This window comes from Myotis brandtii, unplaced genomic scaffold, assembly GCF_000412655.1.
Source record: "Myotis brandtii unplaced genomic scaffold, ASM41265v1 scaffold125, whole genome shotgun sequence".
In the NCBI taxonomy this organism is placed as follows: Eukaryota; Metazoa; Chordata; class Mammalia; order Chiroptera; family Vespertilionidae; genus Myotis; species Myotis brandtii.
In genome coordinates, this window is record NW_005354385.1 from 6,900,295 (window position 1) to 6,922,033 (window position 21,739).

Consider the following 21,739-nt stretch of genomic DNA (forward strand, 5'->3'; position numbering starts at 1 on the left):
CTCGGTGTCTTTCCCGCCATGTCGTTCGTGGAGAGCGCGAAGCGCTCCTCTTTGCAGCGCCGCCGACGCGGCACCCCAGTCCCTTTCGCTCGGCCGAGGTTATCCGCCTTGACTCAAGGGGACAGTTGGGGTGAAGGTGAAGTCGACGACGAGGAGGGATACGACCAAGTAGCCCGCGACCTGCGGGCGGAACTGTCCGCGGGGGCGTCGCCGGAGCCTAGAAAGGGCGCGCTGCTCCCGCCGGAGAAGGACGGCTCTCCCGTCCTGCCTGACAAACGCAACGGCTTCTTCTCGGCGGAGGCGCGCGGCCCAGCCCGGGCGCGGCGGTGGCCGGTGCAGGTCCTCTCGATTCTCTGTGCGCTGCTGTTTGCCGTCCTCCTCGCTTGCCTTCTCGCCATCGCCTACCTGATCGTGAAAGGTACTGCAGGTTGGGCCTTGACAAAGGTGTCCAGAATGAAGTTGAGCCTGAACGCGGCTCTCGCCTTCGCCGCCCGTCTCCCCGGGAAAGGCCAGGCCGGCAAGCTGGCGGCCAGCTTCGCCCAGAACCGTTGACGGCGCCTTTCTTTGCCCTCCTCCCTTTTCCCGCACTGTTCTTGAAAGTGGGTGGCCCGAGTCCATTTTAAAAAAGGACCTCGAGTTAACTCATATCTTAGAGTCAGTGAACACTTTTAACGACCATTGAAAGACGGTGAAAAGTGTAAGTAACATAGGCTACACGTGTTCAAAGACTAATTTACAAGTGATTAGAGATGTGCTGTCCACCGAGTCCTCTGTACACGCACAGAATTCCTGAAGGACGGGGATTTCGACCCCGCTGCCCAGATTTCTACTTTTATTGGTAAAATAATCGGCCCCTCTCGCTTTTGTAGCGATCAAGTTCTATTGCGGGAGCGAGTCCACTTTCTCTGGGTAATAGTTTTCCTTTCCTGCGTCTGACGTTGACATATTGGCCAGGTTTGAATAGAAGGAGATGTGCCCTGAAAAGTTTTCCAAACTCTATACGGATGTATTATGCGGTTACAGCGGAAACACTCAGACCTGAGTTTAAATCTGTTTTCACTCCTGTGTGACTTTGGCAACGTTACTGAAAAAATCATTTAAAGCAACATTACCTTTAATGTATGAAAAACACCCAACACACTCAAGTATTAATTTTAGTTCACTAAATAGAATTAAATCCATTTAATTACAGTTTTTATTTTTCCTTATTACTTCCAAGCTATTGGGCTGCAAGTGGCATCTAGCAGCTTACCATGTTTAAAATTCAAAGGAAACAAGTTGACAATTTTTACCTATTCATACAATGATAATTGTTTGTAAACTGTCAATGTTAAATATATGTGTGCCATATCACTACTCTATCACTCTCCTTACCCCCTTCTTTTTCAGTGCAGTTCTGAGGTTTATCTTGTAGGTACTTTTATCTCCCTTTTGCTCTGAGAGATTGCCTTTTTATCATAAAGTCACAAAACCTGGAAGTCCATTGCAGAAGACTGAGCTGGGCATATTTCGGAGAGTGGAGAAAGGAACTGAATTTAAAACATAGTGTGCCTCATTCATTTGCATTACATGAAATGCTTTCACAACCACCCCAGGGGATAAACATCCCCATTTTACATATATGACAGTTGACCCAAAGCCCTCTTACCTGCCTGTGGAAAGTCACATAGCTACTAAGTGGAGTCAGTTTGAACCCAGTTGCTTCTGACACTACAGCACTTTCCACAACTCCATAGTGTCTTCCCAGCTTAAACTTTAAGCTACTGTTCAAATTATCTTTTTTACCCAAGCCCATTTTTGTATTTACAGACTTACATGCTGAGAATTTGAAGAATGAAGACGATGTAGACACGGGGCTATTAGGTATGTACTTAATTGTCACTTGACAATTATAAAATATGTACATATACCCCTTGGCTATGATGTAGACACGGGGCTATTAGGTATGTACTTAATTGACAATTATAAAATATGTACATATACCCCTTGGCTATACATGTATACATATGTCATACACACTAGGAATACATTTTGAACACAACTGTATGTGACAAAGTCCCAGAGAGTACTTAATGTTTTCTAATTATGTGCTGGAAGAGTCTCCCTATACCTCGTCCCAGGAATTACAAACAAGGAAAAATAACTTCCTCACAAAGTTAGCAAAGATAACTGTCTTAAGCAGACCTCAGGAGAAATTTAAGTTTGAATTTGTTTAAATTTAGGTTTAAACAAATGTAAAAAGCATTAGGCATACCTGCACAGTTCAATTATAACTAGGAAAGTGTCGGACCTGAGTTTCTATAGAATGTAATGCATTTTTCTAGTGAAAAATTCAAGGGCTATTTATCTTGTATTTATTTCTCTCTGCAAAAATGATTTTAAAGAGTTCAGAACTTTACCTGTCTGGCATATTTAGTCTATTTGCTATAATTTATTTGATTAATCACTGTGAATTGGGGGGGCAAATGATTGAGATCCTATCCCACTTGTCAGCCTCCTCCCCCAATGTTAGCAAACTATTTAATCTATCTCTTCAAGGCCAGTGTCCTCATTATGATACAAAGTATAGTCTACCTGATTTTTGCAGAATGGGAATCCTTTATCTTCAAATTCCAAACTAACTGGTTTGCTACATGTCTCATGAAAATTTGTTTATTCTCTTCTTAACTTCTTGTATGAGAAAACATGTATTTATTAACTCATTTTATCAGTGTATATTATTACACTGTTTCATCTCTTAAAAAACATCCAAGAATATGAAGGTTTTCATAGCATTTATTGATATGTCAGCTCTTGATGTAGTTGTGGACTAGACATGAATAACTTGGTATTTAAAAGTTGGCAAGATTTCACACTTATGAAAAGAATGAATGGCACTTGCCATCTGAAGGAATGGCTTGTTCACTCTCAAAAGGAATATAATGGGACTTTGTCATTGCTCTGCTTGATTTTCCACTTACAGTGGTTCTCAACCTTCCTAATGCCACGACCCTTTAATACAGTTCCTCATGTTGTGGTGACCCCTAACCATAAAATTATTTTCGTTGCTACTTCATAACTATAATTTTGCTACTGTTATGAATCGTAATGTAAATATCTGATATGCAGGATGTATTTTCATTGTTCACGACCCACAGGTTGAGAACGCTGAGTCTAGTATTGCTTCTAGGTATGCTTAGTAGATATTTGACAGCAAATAGGAAGATCATTGTCTAATCTTAGCTAATGATATGGGAATCACTGTTTATAGTTTGTGTGTGTGTGTGTGTGTGTGTGTGTTTACTGTCCCAAATTGTTTATTAGATAAGAATTTTACAAACATTACTTAAATTAGTGGTAACGGTGGAGCTGTGGAGTATTGAGCCTTCTCCAAGCTGCATGGCAAGAACCACCAATAATGTGGTGGAACTTGTGGCCCTTTCTAAGGCCAGGACTCTTGCGGCCTACAGATGTCAGCACTCACATCTCCCTGTGCTTGTGGACCCGTTTGGTGATCCAATAGGTGTCAGAATTCTTCCTGATAGCCTTGTGGAATGGATCAATGAGAATAACCTCAAAAAGTTTGTACATTGAATCCTCAGCAACCCAGTAAGAATTCAGGACTTTCAGAGTCCCACAATGTTGGTCAGCTCACTCCTCCACAACAGACTGAAGGCTTGGGGCAAACTTTAGTTAACACCAACTGATGAACAGTCTTGCCTTAGGTACCACTCTTAGGAACAGGGCATTTGTGGCCAGCATATAGAGCACATGAATCTGATATATGGCATAACTCTGCTTGGCCTTGTATCCCAACCTGTGCACTTTATAGGGCCAGGTTAGGAAGAGTGCCTGGTGGTGGTGGTGGTGGTGGGTTGTAGAGCATAGAGATCTGGAGGTACTGCCCCCAACACCCCTAAGAAGGACGTGCATTACATCGGACTGCTTCCTCCACAGCTCCTGGATGTACTTAAAAGCACCCATCTCGGCTTACCTGATGGCTGGGGGTAGACAGAAAGGAAGAGCCTTTCTCCCTTACATTTGTTTTTTTAAAGGTTCATGATGACTCATGGATGGTATCAATGCCTCTGGAGAGTTAATTGATCTAATCACTCATAGGGTTTGGCTGTCATACTATTCATCTTTACTAGTGAAGTAGTCCAGCCAGGGAGGTGGTGTTGATACTATCAGCTGGTTTTGGAACTCATATCCCCTGATCTTCCCTGGGTGGCATTGGAGTCACACGTCAGAGTTCTTAGAGCTTTCCTTATATGGTTGTCCTACAAACCATGTTCTACTGTAAGCCTGTTTTTCAGGAATATTAATAAAATAAAACTTAAGTTCATTTAGTTAAAATCACGTTCCAGTCCTTCCTCATTAAGGTTATCTACTGGCCAAATTTATTGCACTAATCATATATAACAATGTGTTGTTTCATTTATGCACGTTGGCTTTTGTATCACATTTCATAAATTTAGTCCTCTTTCCAATTTTTACATATTTTTTCCTAGTCTTTTTTTTTATTATTAGTATTCTTAGTATAATGATTTATTCTGAAAAATCTCATTAAGATTATCTACTGGCCAAATTTAGTCTTTTTTTTTTATTAGTATTCTTAGTATAATGATTTATTCTGAAAAATTAGATTTTCTGTGTCAGGATCTCAAATCAACTGATTTACTTAGAATAGTTTGATAAATGTGTTTATTATTTTCTAACTGGTTTTTAATTTTTGGCCATTGTAACTACTGCATGGTAAAAGGTTCTATTTGTTGGCAAACCATCTTGGGCTGTTCATCACCTTTTATGTGATTAGGGATGTAAATAACATGTGTGCCCCAGATGGGCTGCGACACCCAGGCTCCCACTTTGTGATACACTTCTTCACAGCACCAGAGGCTTCCCAACCCAATCCCTAAACCTGCTTATTTCAGCTTGTATCCTGGCAACCACAGATTCAGTCACTCTGACTAAAATCTCTGTAATGAGGGATTTAATTTTATCTTCAATATATACTTTGTCAGGAGATTTTTATATTCTACCTTCTTTCTGAAGAGGAGGTGTAGGAATAGATTTGGACTTAGGTTGGGGGCGGGGAGGGCAATAACAAGAGTAACAACACGATCAAGTATTTAAGTCCATGCTAAATATTAATACCTTCCACATTTTAAACTGTGTGCTGGTGAGGATTCCCACAACTGACACCCTCCTGGCACAGCTGATTTCATTGCGGGGGGACAACTCAGGCAGTCACTTGAGTGGTCTGGACTGTGCCATGTGGCCAGTCTCACAGCAAAACAGAATCAACAGCCTCAGAAATGCTCAGCCTGGTAAGTAATAGTAAAAACTGAAGTTTCTTAAACTGATCTTTGGCCTCTGCAGTCAAAGGAAGACTCACCTTGCTTGTTTTTTTTAATTAGTCAATCAGAATGTGTCTGATAGTACTTCTTGGGTTGCAAGATTAAAGTCGAGAAAAGCTACTTTGGAAAATAAAAAAATTATAGGAATTGTTATTACTTGGTGCCTACTATCTACTGGATATGTTATAGCATGGTAAGAAGCTAGGAACATTCCAGGATAAGTGGAATAGGGTAACAGTTAAACAGCAATTTGTGGCCACTACTAAATCCTATCTTCCCTAAACCAAGGAAACTTAAGAGTAAATGGTTTGCACTTCTCCCCAACCTGAGGGTAAATAGCTCAAATCACCCTACTCTGGGAGACAAAACAGAAATCCAGTTAGTGCCATTTGCCAGCCATACCCAAGGGCAGACAAATTAAGAGAGTAAATCTCATTTTGGTACATCTGCATAAAGCTGATGAATATTCTATTGATCCTCCCCTAAACACCCAGCCTTTAAAACGCCTCTAAACAAAGGTCATGTGGGCTCTCCCTCCAGGGAGCACACCCATACCATTCCTTTCCCCCTCTTCTTCCCCCACATATCTCCTAAACTCCAAGGGACCCAATGAGGCTTGGAACCAAAGGAGCAATGGGCAATGGCAGCTCCTTCCCGGCTAACCCTCTGAACCTGTCTCCAAGGCCCCCTTTTCTCTGACTTTCCAGTGAGCTAAGTCAGCCCAGCCTAGGCTCTCCTGTTACCTCTTCAATGCCCTTCCTTGTTTCTCTGTCCTAAGTACATTTTTGTGGTGGTCAATAAATTCTTGCTTGCTTTTCTACACTCTGTCTCTTGATTGAAACCTTTCCTTCAAGAAGACAAGAACCAAGGTCTCATCCTCTCACTGGTAACAACCCCTGAAAGATTTAAGGGATGGAAATCTGAGGGGGAGAGTGCAGGAGGCAACCAACCCTTCCCCTAGTCTTTAATATAGGGTATAATAAATGACCTTTTATTTGAGGCAAGCCTGAAATAAGTACATAAGGAAAGTAGAAAGAATTTTCTTAAGAAATTACTTACTCTAAGACTACTGTTATCAAATTAAGTGTGGAATTAGTACTTTTATATATGTGTTGTACTAGTTGTACTTCTCACAAGAGGAAGTTATAAATAAAGAATATTATATTAATCAGAATGACTTGAATGACCAAGAGAAAATGATAGAAAATGTAACTGACAATCAAAAATTCACAGAGGACGTAGATGTGAAAAGTGTCAGTGTGGATAACGACCTGGAGGTTTTGTCATCTTCTCCCACTGACTGTCCCGGGAGTTTGAACGGTGCCTGCCTGGATGCGGGGGGCGGTGGGGAAGTGGACATTTCTAGGGGTTTCCAGAACCTGCACTTGGATGCTGCTCTTCACCCTGACGACATACATCTGGAGATTCTGAATGGCAGCCCTGCTCCCGGGACCACGCTGTACGAGTGTGTGGGCCAAGATCCAGAAACTGCCTTCTGTACCCTTGCGAACAGGGACGCGTCCAGTGCTGATGAGTGCTCCATCCAGCACTGCTTATACCAGTTCACCCAGAACGAGAAGCTCCGAGATGCCAACAAGCTGCTGTGTGAAGTGTGCACCCGGAGACAGTGTGGTGCACCAAAGGCAAACCTAGAAGGTGAAAAGAAACATGTTTACACCAGTGCCAAAAAGCAGATATTGATTTCTCTCGCTCCTGTTCTCACCCTTCATTTGAAGCGATTTCAGCAGGCTGGTTTTAACCTATGCAAAGTTAACAAACACGTAAAATTTCCGGAGATCTTAGATTTGGCTCCTTTTTGTACTGCTAAATGTAAGAATGTGGCTGAAGAAAGCACCAGGATACTGCCTGTATGGAGTCGTGGAGCACAGCGGTACCATGAGGTCCGGGCACTACACTGCCTACGCCAAGGCGAGAATGGCAAACAGTCGTCTGTCTGACCTTGTTCTCCGCGGGGATGTCCCCCAAGGTGAGCCCATTCAGTTCTGGTAACTTGGCATACACGTGGCAAACCCAAAAGTGAGTAACGGGAACCGTTCCATTTACACTTAATTTTCCGTCTCCTCTGCGTGAAGACTGACTAAATCACGTTCACGGTAAACTACGGCCACACCAGGAGAAATCACGTGCTGAAATATTGAAGGAAACCCCTGCAGATTGACCACGGTTTTGTCCTGCCATCTGTCATCATGGTGTTCCTGCCTGCTCCCAGGTTCTGGACAGATTCTGAATCAAGTCCTCCGGTTAATGTGTCTGTGGTGGTTACAGCACATCAATAAACTGACTTATCCCCCCCCCCAAAAAAAAGTAACACCAGTTTCCAATCACGTTAAAACATCAGATTTACATGGAAACCTTTTAAAAAACTTTTTATTATGGACAATCTCAAATATATACAAAAGCAGAGGGAAGAGTACAATGAAATGCCATGTACTCATCCCATATCTTTAAATAACTCATGGAAAATCTTGTTAGACCTGTATTCTCTTCTGAAGCTTATAATCTTCAGTATACTAGGGAAAATAGTTGTCACTACAATCTGCATCCAACATACCATTCCCCCTTTTTTTAAAGTCATTTGATTAACAATTTACAGAAAAAGACAGCAAAAAAATTTTTTTAGGCATTTTAATAAGATATAAATACATTATATGCAAGTTTTTATTGTGAATTTCCCTGGTTTTAAAGACATACACACTAGAAATGGATTATGTCCTGAGTGCAAATAATTGCTTACTAATTTTATGCCTAAATTTGGAAATAACAATCTTGTAAATAATTACTGACTCCAGATTTCAGATACATCTTTGATTTGTTATAGCTCATTCGTTTTATTTTTATATTTGCATTATCAAAATACAATGCTTAAAGGAACTTTTAAAACCTTTTCATGGCTTATCATTTTGATAAAGAGGACAACCATCTTCTCTGCTCCATAATTTGCGAAACATTTTCACTTTTAGATTGATAAACAATTTGAATGATCAAACCAATGACTTTTTTCATTTCTTTCCAATCATCTACCTTTAGCATTTGTTCACTTACAAGCAATAGCAAATAAGTTAGGGTGCACAGACATCATAAAAGATGAAAAACAGTGTCATACATTCTTTTAGCATAAAAGGGGGGTTCCCGTTTTTGTCCAAAGTCCCTTCTGTTGAAGTGACTAACTGGATGAGAATACTCTATTTTCCTGAAAGGAGCCTGATAGTAAATATTTTCAGCTTTGCTTGCCATAAGATCTCTGTCACAGCTACCCAACTCTGCTACTGTAGTGTGAAGGCAGCCATAGATAATATATGTATAAAGCAATGGTCAAGGCTATGCTACAATAAAATTTAATTTACAAAAATAGGTAGCAGATCAAATTTGGCCTATAGATTTGCAGTTTGTTTGACCTCTGCTCCAGAGGATTCCATCGTAATTATTTCATTCTTTTTAGCATAGTTGAGAATAATTGGTAAGTAATAGTAAAATGATTGCTAATATAATGAAATAGCAAAATGTTACGAAATATTGGGGGAAAAAAAGATCATTAAAATACCACAATGTACTATAGATTTATAAAAGGCTCCAATAGACCAATATGGTAATTTCAAAATCAAATAAGCTTTATTCTAGAAAAAATATAACTCAATTTTCTCTCTTGGAAGACCCCTAAAAAGGAATAAAAGTAATGGAAATATCAAACCTTACAAATAGAACTTCTCAAGTAAATTTAAAAATAAAAAATGGGTCCAATGAACCCTGATGGTATACTGAGCATTAAAGCATCAATCAATTAAGTAACTGATTCAGTAGATAAGGGCAGGGCCTGAAATTCTGTAAATTCCAAAAAAAAAATCTCCAAGGTTTTGTTGCTGATATGTTAGCTTTGAGAACTACCAGACCAATGGTTCTCATAAACTGGCATCATTAGCATCACCTAGAACCATAAATTCTTGGGCCTACTCAATCAGAAACTCTAGACCAGATGAAGCCCATTAAAATGAATTTTAACAAGTCTTTCCAGATGATTCTGATGTCAGCTGAAATAAAGAAACTGCAGAAATAAAGAAATAGTTTAGTTTCTTCAAGTGAGTTAGTTTCATCATTTCTTCTCTGTAAATGTGCAGGAGCCTGGAACATTCCAGTCATGAAACAGGAACAAAATGGGCAGCTTGAAATGAAAATAAGCCCTTGACACTGCAAGATGCAAGGAATCTGGTCTTAGTCACTCAAGGGGACTTCACTATTAATTAGTAGATGGCAAGGGCTGACAGGCACCAAAGATCAAGTTCAAAATCTTTTTAGACCCTGCAGAAACTCCATAAAGTCTGATAATTTCTGATGGCACTATTATGTCCTGAGTGCTGGAAAACATGATCTCAATAAAAATATATTTAAAAAAATAATAGTGAGATACTTAAATAATAAAAATATGCAGCAGAATTGTGGCTCTATATACTGATATGAAAGCTCTCCAACATTGTTATTAAATAAACCAAAGTATGGGACAATATTTCTGGTGAGAATCCCGTTTGTAGAAAATAAGCAAATATATGTATGTATGTGTGTGTGTGTGTGTATATATGCAAATTTATATATATATATATATCCATGTATATATAAATTATTCATAACGAGCTCCATATATCTACCTACATTACCTAGATGGCTGTACTTTTTAGAAAATATACACAGCAGACTCTTAGCTGATTGATTTTAGGAGTGGAATTAGTGAATTGGGGAAGGAAGACTGTAACTTAATTTTTAGATGCCTTTATACCTTTTAAAATTATGTCAAATCTTGGTAAAATGGGTTTACAAAACACTTGTCAAATTTTTAGCTTCAGGACTCAAGATGGGGACTTGTTGCAAATTTAGTTGTTGGGAGTTGCCAACCTCTGGTTTTTCTGCTTGTTTATAAATGAATTGAGTAATTTTCAGAAACGGCAATTCTAGGCCAGGATAGTACAGTGTGCTGTTTTAGCCTTTTCATTGTGACCTGACTTTTATTAGTGATACAGCAATTGATTAGTTCAAAATGAATATAAAATTATTAAAATGCCCAAAGTGGGGCAACAACTTAGATCATGAAATAGTAGTCATGTCTGAAAACTCAAGATTATTCCTTTTTTTAAAAAATAAATCTTTATTGTTCAGATTATTACAGTTGTTCCCCTTTTTTCCCCCCATAGCTCCCCTCCACCCAGTTCCCACCCCACCCTCTGCCCTTACCCCCCCCCCCCTTGTTGTTGCCGGGTCATACACATAGAAAATGTAGCTATTTCCATCCGTGACATGTCCCTGTGTTCGGCCACACAGGGACCATCTCAGCCTCACCAGGACCGTCTCAGCCTCGCAGGGGCCGTCTCAGCCTTGCAGGGGCCATCTCAGCCTCGCAGGGGGCACCGCATCCCACGTTGGGGGTGAAGGTGCAAGACAGAAGCTCTTCTCGCTATCTCTCCTGCTGCTCCCTTGCATATTGCCAATGTTGGAAGTTTCTGAGAGCAGTCTGCAGGTGCTGGACATCTACTTTAACTGGCCAACACGAAGTTTGGTATTCTGTCTTTTGTTGGACAGCTCCTTGCTGGACAAATCTCCAGGCGTTCTTGCTGGCTGAATATCTGGTATGCTTGCTTGGATTTTGTTTTCTACTAAGTGCACAGACTGCTTGTCTGCCGTCTCCCGGCGTTCCATGTGAGACTGGATCTGGTGGACCTGTTTGTGCGTTTGCCGGTACAGCGGTTCCATGTTGCCAGCCCAGCCGGGTCCGGTTCCGGCTTCCTCCGAACCTGATTCTGCTTCTTGAGTGTGTCCTTTATGAGTGCGAGGAGTTGAAATCTGCAGTTTGTTGGGTTCTCAAGATTATTCTTATATTAAATTTGATAGTTATTCTATTGAAGCACCTGAGTGAAACAGCTTGATGGGCTTTAGAGAGCCTCACATTTTGTTTTAATGTTATTTTGTCTTTCCTACTTTTTTAGATATTAGAATTCCCCATCATTCAATAGCAGTCCCTAAACAGATACTAAATTTTTCTTAATTACCATCTTTGTTCAACAGACTTTTATGTATTATAAGATGCAAAACTTAGAGTAAACCATGTCATTTATTTTCTCCCCTTTAGAGGTGGATATTCATCTAAATAATAATATCAAAACAGCTGTCTGGCAGTGTAGTCACCCTTTAGTTGTAGTTGTATACTAAGTAATCTTATAATTTCTACTTCTATCTCCTGTCTTACTGGTTGGCAGGAAGGTTGTATCTCAAGTCTTTACTGTAGAAGTTCTGTTTAGTCAGTCCTAGGTTAAGTTATGGTTCTACCTGACACTGTTCCAGGATACTGGAATGGGAGTACTTTGTAGTCCTCAAAACATTTGCCCAAATGAGTTACTGCTGAAACATCTTGCATTCCAGTCAGGATGGCCTTTCATATGTAGCATCTTCCAGCCAAGTGACAATCTACTGTTTTTGTGACACACTCGGGGTAGAGGCACCTGCAAGTTTAGCTATGGGTCCATCTGTCAAGGTACCGTAGCTATAATCCCTTTCTGATGTTGTGTGGCCTTTTCTTGATAACTACTAGGAAGCCCCCGTAGCATTACCCCCTCCCTGTTATACACCCACAAGTGCAAACACCACACATAACCCACGTTCTTCAAATGGGGGAATCTATCACCTATAGATAAAGCCCTACTCTCTCCCTGTTCTATACAAATATACCTCAGTCAACTTACTTTTGGAGACATTTTGTGTTTAACTACTGCTTATACTTACCCTCCTAGTTCCCTTAACTGCAACACAACTAAAGAGACACTCGGGCTAGTTCTCCTTTTTTGCCACATCCTCCTCCTGGGGCAGTGAACACAAAGTCTGTTATCTTTAAAAGGGGGTAAAGGAAAGGGAGCTAACTATAAGAGAAAAATTAATCTTTCAAAAGTACTTTGCCACAGTTTCTCCTGATGCTTTATTGCCCTGAGTTTTTCTTTTAGCAGTTTTACCACTCTGTTATTGGGCTTCATATGGTTTACAAGCAGTCCATAGTACATATTTCTTACCTGCTTCTTGCTAAAAAATAAAGCCATCTTTGGTTGTGCAATTTTGTGTAGCCAGGAAATTTGGTAATTCTCTATTGCAATCTTCTCAACCTTTCCTTCTCCGTTGTACTACTGAGGCCTGGAACACACACTTATCAGTAGTTGTGGCTTTGTAAACTCTCTGAAGGAGGCAACGTGAACTAACCTAAAAACCTTCAAATCAATTCATTCTGTTTACCCTGTGTTTATTCCCCCTCCTCTTCTAATTCTCTTCCCTTTGCCCTTTTCATTCCCCCAGTATAGTCGCCATGGTTTCTACTTGATTTGAGAAAATGTAGGTCCAATCTAACTGAAAATAAAATTTAGGATCCCTACGCATTTATAAATTGGGAGTTAACTTATGTCCATATACTGAGCAAGGTAAAAGAATCAGATTAAATTTATGGTGTTCATAGGAAAACTATAAAGAGTAGACACTCAAAAATTGATTCATATGTCAAAGGTGCATTGGTATGGAAAGAAATCACTTAGTGCTAAAGTAATAAAAGACAGCAAGTTGTGATTTACAAAGTTAAATGAAGAAATGTTAACAGTGAAGTGTTTTAACCGTTTTTTTCTATAGTTGAATTTTATAAAACTGAAGATAAGTTATACTCTTCAGTTGAATTTGTACTCTTTTCCAAATATTAAATTATAATTGAATTAAATATTAAATGATATGACATAGTTTTATACTTCTACATGGGTTAACTTGTACTAAACTCAAATCTCTTATATCACTTATATATATAAATCAAAAGATCAGAAATGCGTATTATCTGAATGTGAGGGTACTGGTTTAATTTTAATTGTTTGGGTGTTAATAATTCAAGCTTTCCCCTTCTCTCTTCCCATTAAGGATTCTGGACTCTACTTATAATATCCCTAACTGCTGGGTTCTCCTGCTGCAGCTTTTCTTGGACAGTGACTTACTTTGACTCTTTTGAGCCAGGAATGTTTCCTCCTACTCCTCTTTCACCTGCCAGGTTCAAGTAAGTATATGTGTTTCTTCTAGTTGCTTTTTAACGCATTGCATCTCTCATGAAAATACTAAAGCGAATAAAAGCAAGAGGCTGCTTATTTGGGAGGTAATATGTTCAGGTCCCAGTCTTTAACCTATAAAATACAATGATACAAAGGTTTTAGCTTGGCTCAGCCTTTAGATAAATGGAGAGGAGTGTTTAACTCCATATATAGACAATGCACTGGTTTTTAAAAAAAATGAAATTCAAGAAATGAACTAGGAAGAATCTTAGAAAGCTATTTGTCTTTCGAGAATGGCATTTTATTTAAAACACTTCATGAATGAAGGCTAAATTAATATCAGCAATGTTATTAAATTTAGGTATAAATGGTCAGACATAACAACTTAATTGGATTGGACTTTTCCTCATATTTAAACTTGTGTAACAATTAGCAAGCATTTATGGCACCCAATTTAATTTTTTGTTTTTTGTTGCTAATCCTCACCAGAGTATATTTTTTCCATTGCTTTTCAGAGAGAGTGGAAGGGAGGAGGGAGAGGGAGAGGGAGAAAGAGAGACAGACATCCCTCAATGTGAGAGACACATTGACTGGTTGCCTCCTGTACCCACTCCTATGGGGAGAGGACGGGGGGGAGGCAGGGCAGGGAACGAACCCTCAACCCAGGTATGTGGGAATTGAACCTGTGACCCTTTGGTGTTTGGGCCAATGCTCTAACCACTGAAGACACCAGCCAGAGCATGACACTCAATTTATGTGTCTAGACCAGATTAGATCCATTTCATAATGGTCTCTATTTTGTGTTTTAAAGAGTTTCAGAAAATTCAGTAGGCAGTGTTTTCTAATCTATTTATACCAGAAAAGCTCAGGTTTTAAGTATAAATTTCCAAGTAAGTGCATCTAAGACCTCTACTTTATCCTACAAATTGCGGTGTTGGGGTAGGGGAAGGGTGAAGGATGAAGAATAGAAAATAAATTATGTTAAAGATACTGTTATCAGAGCATTATAGTTGTTGCTGTTGCTGTTACTGCCAACTCTAGCTCACCTAATGGACAGCTTGTAGAGATCAAATAAGAAGATTTATATGAGGGGCTCTAAATATCAAATTTAATACTAACGATAATTGTTAATAATCATTGTTCTACTGGCCTTCATTAGTAAAATGGAGTATTTTTACTCACAGTAAACTCATTTTTATTTCTTAAAAATATATAAAAATTTTGGCTTCATTTAAAAAAATTGTATGTGTGCATATACAGCATCTTAATAAATTACCTGTAATATATGAAATATACATCATGCGTTTGCCAATAAATATTTTGTGTTTGAGGTAGATAATGATCAATTAATCATCTAAATTGACTAAGATATAGCTAACAGTGCAGTTCCATCCCATAATATACCGTCGGTACTATGCGGTTTGAAAGTTTATTGTGCTAAGTGATACAGTGTTCAATTCAAATGTATGTTATGTTGCTGCCCGTTGACATCAGTTATTTTAACAAGGGTTATGTGTCTAATATAGATAATATCATGAGACTTCATAGTCACACAAAATTTAAATCTCATTTTTTTCTTTTACTTACTTATATATTTCACTTCTCCCCTGAATTTCAGCCCTGCATTTCCAGCTGTTTAGTAGATCTTGCAGTGTAGATTTCAGAAAGCACTTTGCACTTAGACTTATTAAAATCCCAAGTCTGTCTTAAAGATCACAGTATCCATCTACTTATCAAGGGTTAATAAAGTCCAAATCCCAAGAATAGCACAACAGTCCTTCCCCAATTGACCCTTCTCTGCTTTTCCAACTTCAGCTATTTCTCCAACACTCCCTATACTATAGTCACATATCAGATTACCTTGACAACCCCAAATATGCAACTTACTTTTGATATGCCATGACTTTTCTCTTGCTGCTCTCACTTCCTGGAATGTCATTTTCCCTCTCAGCTTCTCTTCCATCACCACCAGAATTCATAAGCCTCATAGATGTTAGCAGCTTTTGGAGTTTGAGAAAAGCATTTTTGTGTTCTCTTAAAGATCTGGGATTTTGAGGACATTGAACTAATTTCTTAAAAATTAATTATCTTTGCATTTCTTAAAAACTAGAAGCAGTAGTGATGGACCTCAATTTTCAATGTGCTTATTAGTCATTCAATTTAAATATGAGATAGTGTCAGATCAGAAACTTATTACATATTTACTAATATAGCCCGAAAAATACAGTTTTTACATATGTACATTGTATATATGTTTTAGTTCCTTTCAGTATATAAGTAGGGATAAATTAATTTTATATGATAAAAAAGCTATTAAATATCTCATGAGAGTCAACCTTTAAGTTAAAGTTATCATGTGACTAGAAGCACAGTCCAAAAACAGCATGTAATAAACATAGTGATAGTTTATCACATATTAACGGAAACCATACACAAGAAAAAAAGCATGTAATGTAGTGATGATTGGTGAAATTGAGTTTCATAATAAAAATCCTGCCCTCTAGTGCTTGTGGAAAATAATTCAATTATTTCAGAAATGTCAGAGTAAGTATATTCTCTAAGTCACCAGTAGAGTGAGTGCTTGTATAGGAAAACCTCTCTATCTTTTGAGACAGTTGATATCTTTAAGCTTTATTTTCTAGAAATTGAATTGATATATTTTATTAATTTGTAACATCACACCTTTATAAAAATATTTTTATAACAAGTTATATATTCTTTTATTACCTAAAATAAACAATGGTGTTAATATAAGAATTTTCCCTGACTATATAAGACTAATACAAGTTCTTTGTTGAAAATTCAAAACACAAAAAGAAAAATAATGGAAAAACTCATAATTAGAGAAGAAAGTAACTGACTGCCAACATTTTGAGTTATATCTTTCCATTCTTTGCATATTTTAAAAATTGAAATTGGGCCCATGGCCACTGCCATCAACAATATATTCTGACTAGAGTCCCAGTGCACAGATTGGTGCACTGGTGGGGTCCCTCAGCCTGGCCTGCGGGAATCGGGCCAGAACCAGCTCCCTGAGGGGTCCCCAGAGAAAGTAACTGACTGCCAACATTTTGAGTTATATCTTTCCATTCTTTGCATATTTTAAAAATTGAAATTGGGCCCATGGCCACTGCCATCAACAATATATTCTGACTAGAGTCCCGGTGCACAGATTGGTGCACTGGTGGGGTCCCTCAGCCTGGCCTGCGGGAATCGGGCCAGAACCAGCTCCCTGAGGGGTCCCGGATTGAGAGAGGGCGGTTCTCAGGTGACGCACCCCAGAATCGGGCTCCCTCCTCTCTGATTCCGGGTGCGTCACCCGAGAACCACAGCTGCCAAATCACCGCAGCTCGGTAGCTCCTGTGTTGAGCTGCCCCCGGTGGTCATTGCGCGTCATAGGTGCCCGTTGAATGGTCGGGCAGTCCCTTAGGCTTTTATGTATATGGATACAGACTGTTAATCCTACACAAGAGTATTCCACCCCACAGGCTAAACCACGCCCCCTGCAAAATGCAGAATTATAAAGTCCACAGGAAGTAAAAACCCAGAAGACCACCGTAATGTAGCCCTGCTGGGCCACTGGAGAGCCCATAGAGCCCACAGGCTCATCCTTCCTTCTCTGCTTCCTGGTCCTCTCCATCCCTCTGGGCCCTTCTTCAGAAGACTGCCTTTTCAAGCATAATTACAGTCTTGCTGGCCACCCTAGCTGACCATGTGTCTCTCTCTTCATTCCTCAAACTGAAAGTTTCCCTTCCATAGCAATGCTGGAACAAATTGGCTCTTACTAATGGGACCGAAAGACCTTGGTCTGAATAAATTAGGGTCATGCTAATATGATAGAATCACTATTGGAATGTTTTTCTAGTCACTTTTTTAAAAAGGCCTCTACATAGAGTGACCTAGCATTTGTGATGATAAAAAAAAAAGTCATAGCAGAATCCTCAGGATCCCCACAATTGCACATTTTTTTATTTTATTTTTTTTTAGAAAGTGTGGAAGGGAGGATGAGAAACAGAAAAAGATTGGTGCGAGAGAGACACATTAATTGGTTGCCTCCTGCACATGCCCTGACAGGGATTGAACCTGTAACCAAGATACGTGCTCTTGAACTGAATTGAACCCAGGCCCCTTTAGTCCACAGGCCGATGCTCTATCCATTGAGCCAAACCGACTAGAGCGCAGTTGCACATTTTAAATAATGCGAACATTTCATGGACTTGCAAGCTGGCAGGCTTTCTCTCATGGTGTCTGCACCCCAGGACAGTGAGTATGAGATGTGGTTGAGGCCAATGACCTGCTTTGTTGAACCAATAACAGCAAAGAAAGAGTCACCACAGTTGATACTCATAAAGGATTTTAGATGGTGCACATAAAAAGAGAGTCTGCCTGTCTTGATGTTTCTAATGAACCAATGCCTCTGCAGCCTCACATCCTTCCCCATGGACTCATCTGTCCTTAATACCCATTTGTTATATGTAACAGAACAGGACCAGAGTCAGAGCTGTGCTGCCAGAAGGATCCTAAGGATCCAGTTCAGCCCTCTGACCTTGCAGGTAGGGAGAAATGGAATGGCTTGCCCCAAATCACACAGTAGTAAGTGGACCAGGTTTTCCAATACATAGACAACACTTTTCCCACTCCAGGAAGCTTCTCCATGCCTGCATTTCTATATTAACAAGTAAGGTGTGCCTTCCCCTGAAAATCAAAACAGTGAGAGTTGAGTGCCTGTTGTGTGAAAGATCTTTAAAAAATAGTGAAGACTATACTAGTACATGGGGAAAAACCCCACTTTTTTAATGACCAATGTGCAGCATAGATTTTTCAGTATCAATGAGTATCTCCTGAGCATGACCAAGGTACCAGGAACTGTTCTCAGACTCAGTCCTAGGCAGACAAGGCAGACAGTGCTACTTTGGTAGATCCCATGTTTTTTGTGGGGAGATAACACAATGCAAAGAACTTTAGGACTACAGCTCCTTCCTTTTACAGATGAGAAAAGGGACTTGCCCACAATAACATGGCTTGTCAGTGACAGAACCAACAAAAATCCAAGTCCCCTGCTGCTGTTCAAGTGCTCACCCACTACACAATGTTCCATTTTCATATATTTTTCTGCTACAGCTCAAATTAACAGTTCCTTTTTGAAAGCTGTGCCCTGAGCAATGTTCTCAGCACAAACTAGTACCTAGGTAAATGACCAGAGTTTGACCTTATCCCCTCACTGGTAATAAAAAAATTGAGAGAAAATGTTTAAATATTAAGACTCAGATCTATTGATTAGGTGGCATACTAGGCATACCACTTAACAAACCACATAAAGAATCTACTTTAGAGAGAATAGCGAGATATGCAACCTCCCATCTCTGGAAGAAAACCCATCATCACTGATTCTCCTAGTCCCAAAAATGATGACAGTGATACCTTTGACATAAGTTTTGTTTTGTTTTGCAGGCCAGGAATGTTTCTGTTCAGGTGGCTAACAAATTTTAATGAACACATTGAAGCCATATATGATGACTAAAAAAAAAAATGAGATTGGGATCAACATAATTTTAAGGGAAATCTAATATAAATGGTAGCTAGATTATAAGATAATTTATTAAATTGGGATCTTCTTAACTGGTTAGAAACTTTAAAAAGGTAAGATAATTAGCACATCATAAAGTAAAAATTAGGATTAAAAATATTCCTTCTTCCTAGCTTCATCAATATCAAACATAAAGATAGTAAAATAATTCTGTCTAATTAGTTTGTTTAAAAAGCAATCTTTTGCTCTCCTTTGCAGATTTAAACATATGGGCTTTTCTTTTTCAAAATACAAACTAATTAGAAGAAGTAGAAAAAAAATTGAGAAGACTGTTTATTATGGCTGTCAAGTCGTTGTGTTTCTTTAGGAACATAAACTCAGGGAAGGAAAAAAAAAAGACCTTTATTGATACTTAGAAAATATTAGGTGACACATTTAATGAAATTAGCAATTTGGATCAATAATTCATTAGAGGAGTTGAGAATAGAAATAAAACCCTTTTTGTATTTTTAAATTTTTCATACTTTCTCTTCTATATTTGTTAGATATTACCTTAGTTCAGGCTGCTATAACAAAGTACCATAAACTGAGTGGCTAATAAACAAGAGAAGTTTATTTCTCAAAATTCTGGAGACCAGAAGTCCAGGATCAGGGTGCCAGCACAGTCAGGTTCTGGTGAGGACCATCTTCAAAGTTGCAGGTGGCCTTCTTGCTGTTGTGTCCTCACAGGCAGAGAGCTGAAAGAGGAAGTAAGCTAGGCTCTGTTACGATTCTTATAAGGGCTACTTCCATTCATGAGGGCTCCACTCTTACGACCTCATCTACTCCCAAAGACCCCACCTCCTATTACCATCACATTGGGAGGTATCCTGTTGTGTTGACATGAGCTAGGGGGAGTGGAGAGGGAGGGCAGACACAAATATCATCAGTCCATAACATAGAGCTTAGAAACGTAAAGTTTTACATAAGCAGAAGACCTTTAATAAATACAAGATAGTTAAAGAACTTTTGCAAGATGTATTTTCAGACATACTTAATTGATTTCAAAAGGCATATTTTTAAAGATAGATGGTGGTTATGTTGATTTACTTTGGAAACTTTGGTGAGTTAAAAAGTATACAGCAGTGTTACACATACAAAATTCCTTATTAGGAAGCGATCGTTTTTGTTTTGGGTCATTTATACTTTTAAATATATTTTCTCAGATTCTGAAAATCTGTTGCAATGTTAAAGAAGAAGCAGAGGCAGTACTTTAGATTCCTTGTAGTATCCATATGGGTATTCCTCACTTCTCACTACTATATAATTCATTATCATGCTTTTCTACACTACTTATCATCATCTCCGGTTCACTTCTCAGTAGTTTCCCCCGTCATTCATTGGATTTTTTTCAATGATTTTCATGCAGGCAAATATAACAGTGTGCACGTAACCAATATTTCACATTGTGATGATCTGCTTTAATTATAGTTTTTAGGGGTTAATGCATATAAGTATGTGCTCTACCCATGCATTTACTGTACTCATATGGAGCCCAGAACTTGAAAGAATCTTAGAGTTCTTCTAGGCCAGGCTGGTGGCAGTACCAGAACTTTAACTTAATTCCTGATTGGGGAGAAAGTTAGGTATAGATAGATAGGCTCTCGAAGCTTTATTTTTCCTAACAAGTACATAACAGCTAACCCACTTCCGCTGCATTATGAAATGAACCAGCAGGAAGAATTTCATTAACTGAAACAGCATCGTTTTATTAACAATCAAAGGCACTCACTGTGAGATTTTGCTATATGGTAGTTTTGTCTGTGCAATTTTGCCAAATCCAATCAAAATCTGGTCTTAACATCTAACTGTTTTTGTTCTCTCCTTCATTGTTTTCTTCATTTGACCAGCCTTCTCCACTTTACACTGCCACATTTCACATTGCCTATGCACAAGCCCCATCTAGTGGTACAGTGATTTAGCTGCAGGTTTATAGTTACTCAGTATGCTAAAAACAAAACATAAAACAATAATAATCAATAATTATAATAGGTCCTGCCTAGGATAAAATACTAATTTTTAGTCTGGAAATAAAGTTATTAGAAAAATGTTAATGTAAGTGATGGGTCTAGCAAAAAGCACAGTGTAGAAAGCTAATTAGTTTTGTAATTAAGAGTCAAAATATTTAGTAACAGTGATATGAAAAACAGTGAAATAAGTCATTAAGTTTATCTACCTTATAGTACTTTTATATAGAGTCAGAGATCAAGAGCCAACATTTTAAAAGAAGTTAAGGGTTTTACTTCATTGGAATCAATAGTAGTAATAGTTAAAAAAAATAGTAGTGATAGTTAATTGCTGGCATGAACAAATTCTCATTATTTAGATCAAACTTCAAATTTAACAGCATAAACGTCTCTAACTTTGAAGCCAAGAAGTAACCTTTGTAGGGATCGGACTATTATTTTGTACTGGAAACAGCCAAAGAGACTTATTCCCAAGGAGGAAACAAATTAATGCTTGTAAGTTATTAAGAATGAGCATTAACTGTATTATGAAAATCAAGTGCTACTCAAAATTTTAAATTTTTTTTCTTTATTGATTAAGGTATTACATATGTGTCCTTATCCCCCCACCCCCTCACTCATGCCCTCACCCCCCTGGTGTCTGTGTCCATTGGTTAGGCCTATATGCATGCATACAAGTCCTTTGGTTGATCTCTCCCCCTTACCCCCACGCTCCCCTACCTTCCCTCTGAAGTTTGACGGTCTGATTGATGCTTCTCTATCTCTGGATCTGTTTTTGTTCATCAGTTTATGTTGTTCATTATA

At 38.8% G+C, this 21,739-nt stretch overlaps 2 protein-coding genes and 1 pseudogene across 3 annotated transcripts in view; 2 read left to right on the forward strand and 1 right to left on the reverse strand.

Moving 5' to 3' along the window:
* The first annotated feature begins 6 nt into the window (after window positions 1-6).
* The window catches only part of ARL6IP6 (ADP-ribosylation factor-like 6 interacting protein 6), a 54,480-nt gene continuing 32,747 nt past the window's right edge, over window positions 7-21,739 (forward strand). For both annotated transcript variants that reach the window (XR_001360747.1, XM_005859317.2), the window contains exons 1-3: window positions 7-418; window positions 1,810-1,863; window positions 13,278-13,410. Coding sequence is in view for 1 of the 2 variants with exons in the window: in XM_005859317.2 (XP_005859379.1) it covers window positions 19-418; window positions 1,810-1,863; window positions 13,278-13,410 (587 nt within the window). In the remaining variant the exon portion in view is untranslated. The remainder of the gene's footprint in view (window positions 419-1,809; window positions 1,864-13,277; window positions 13,411-21,739) is intronic.
* Window positions 3,136-4,379, reverse strand: LOC106724917 (annotated as a pseudogene).
* On the forward strand, window positions 5,283-7,417 carry LOC106724916 (ubiquitin carboxyl-terminal hydrolase 16-like). Its single transcript, XM_014534060.1, has 2 exons — window positions 5,283-5,309; window positions 6,512-7,417. Exons 1-2 carry the CDS (start codon window positions 5,298-5,300, stop codon window positions 7,295-7,297), a joined length of 798 nt encoding a protein of 265 aa, XP_014389546.1. The 5' UTR covers window positions 5,283-5,297; the 3' UTR covers window positions 7,298-7,417.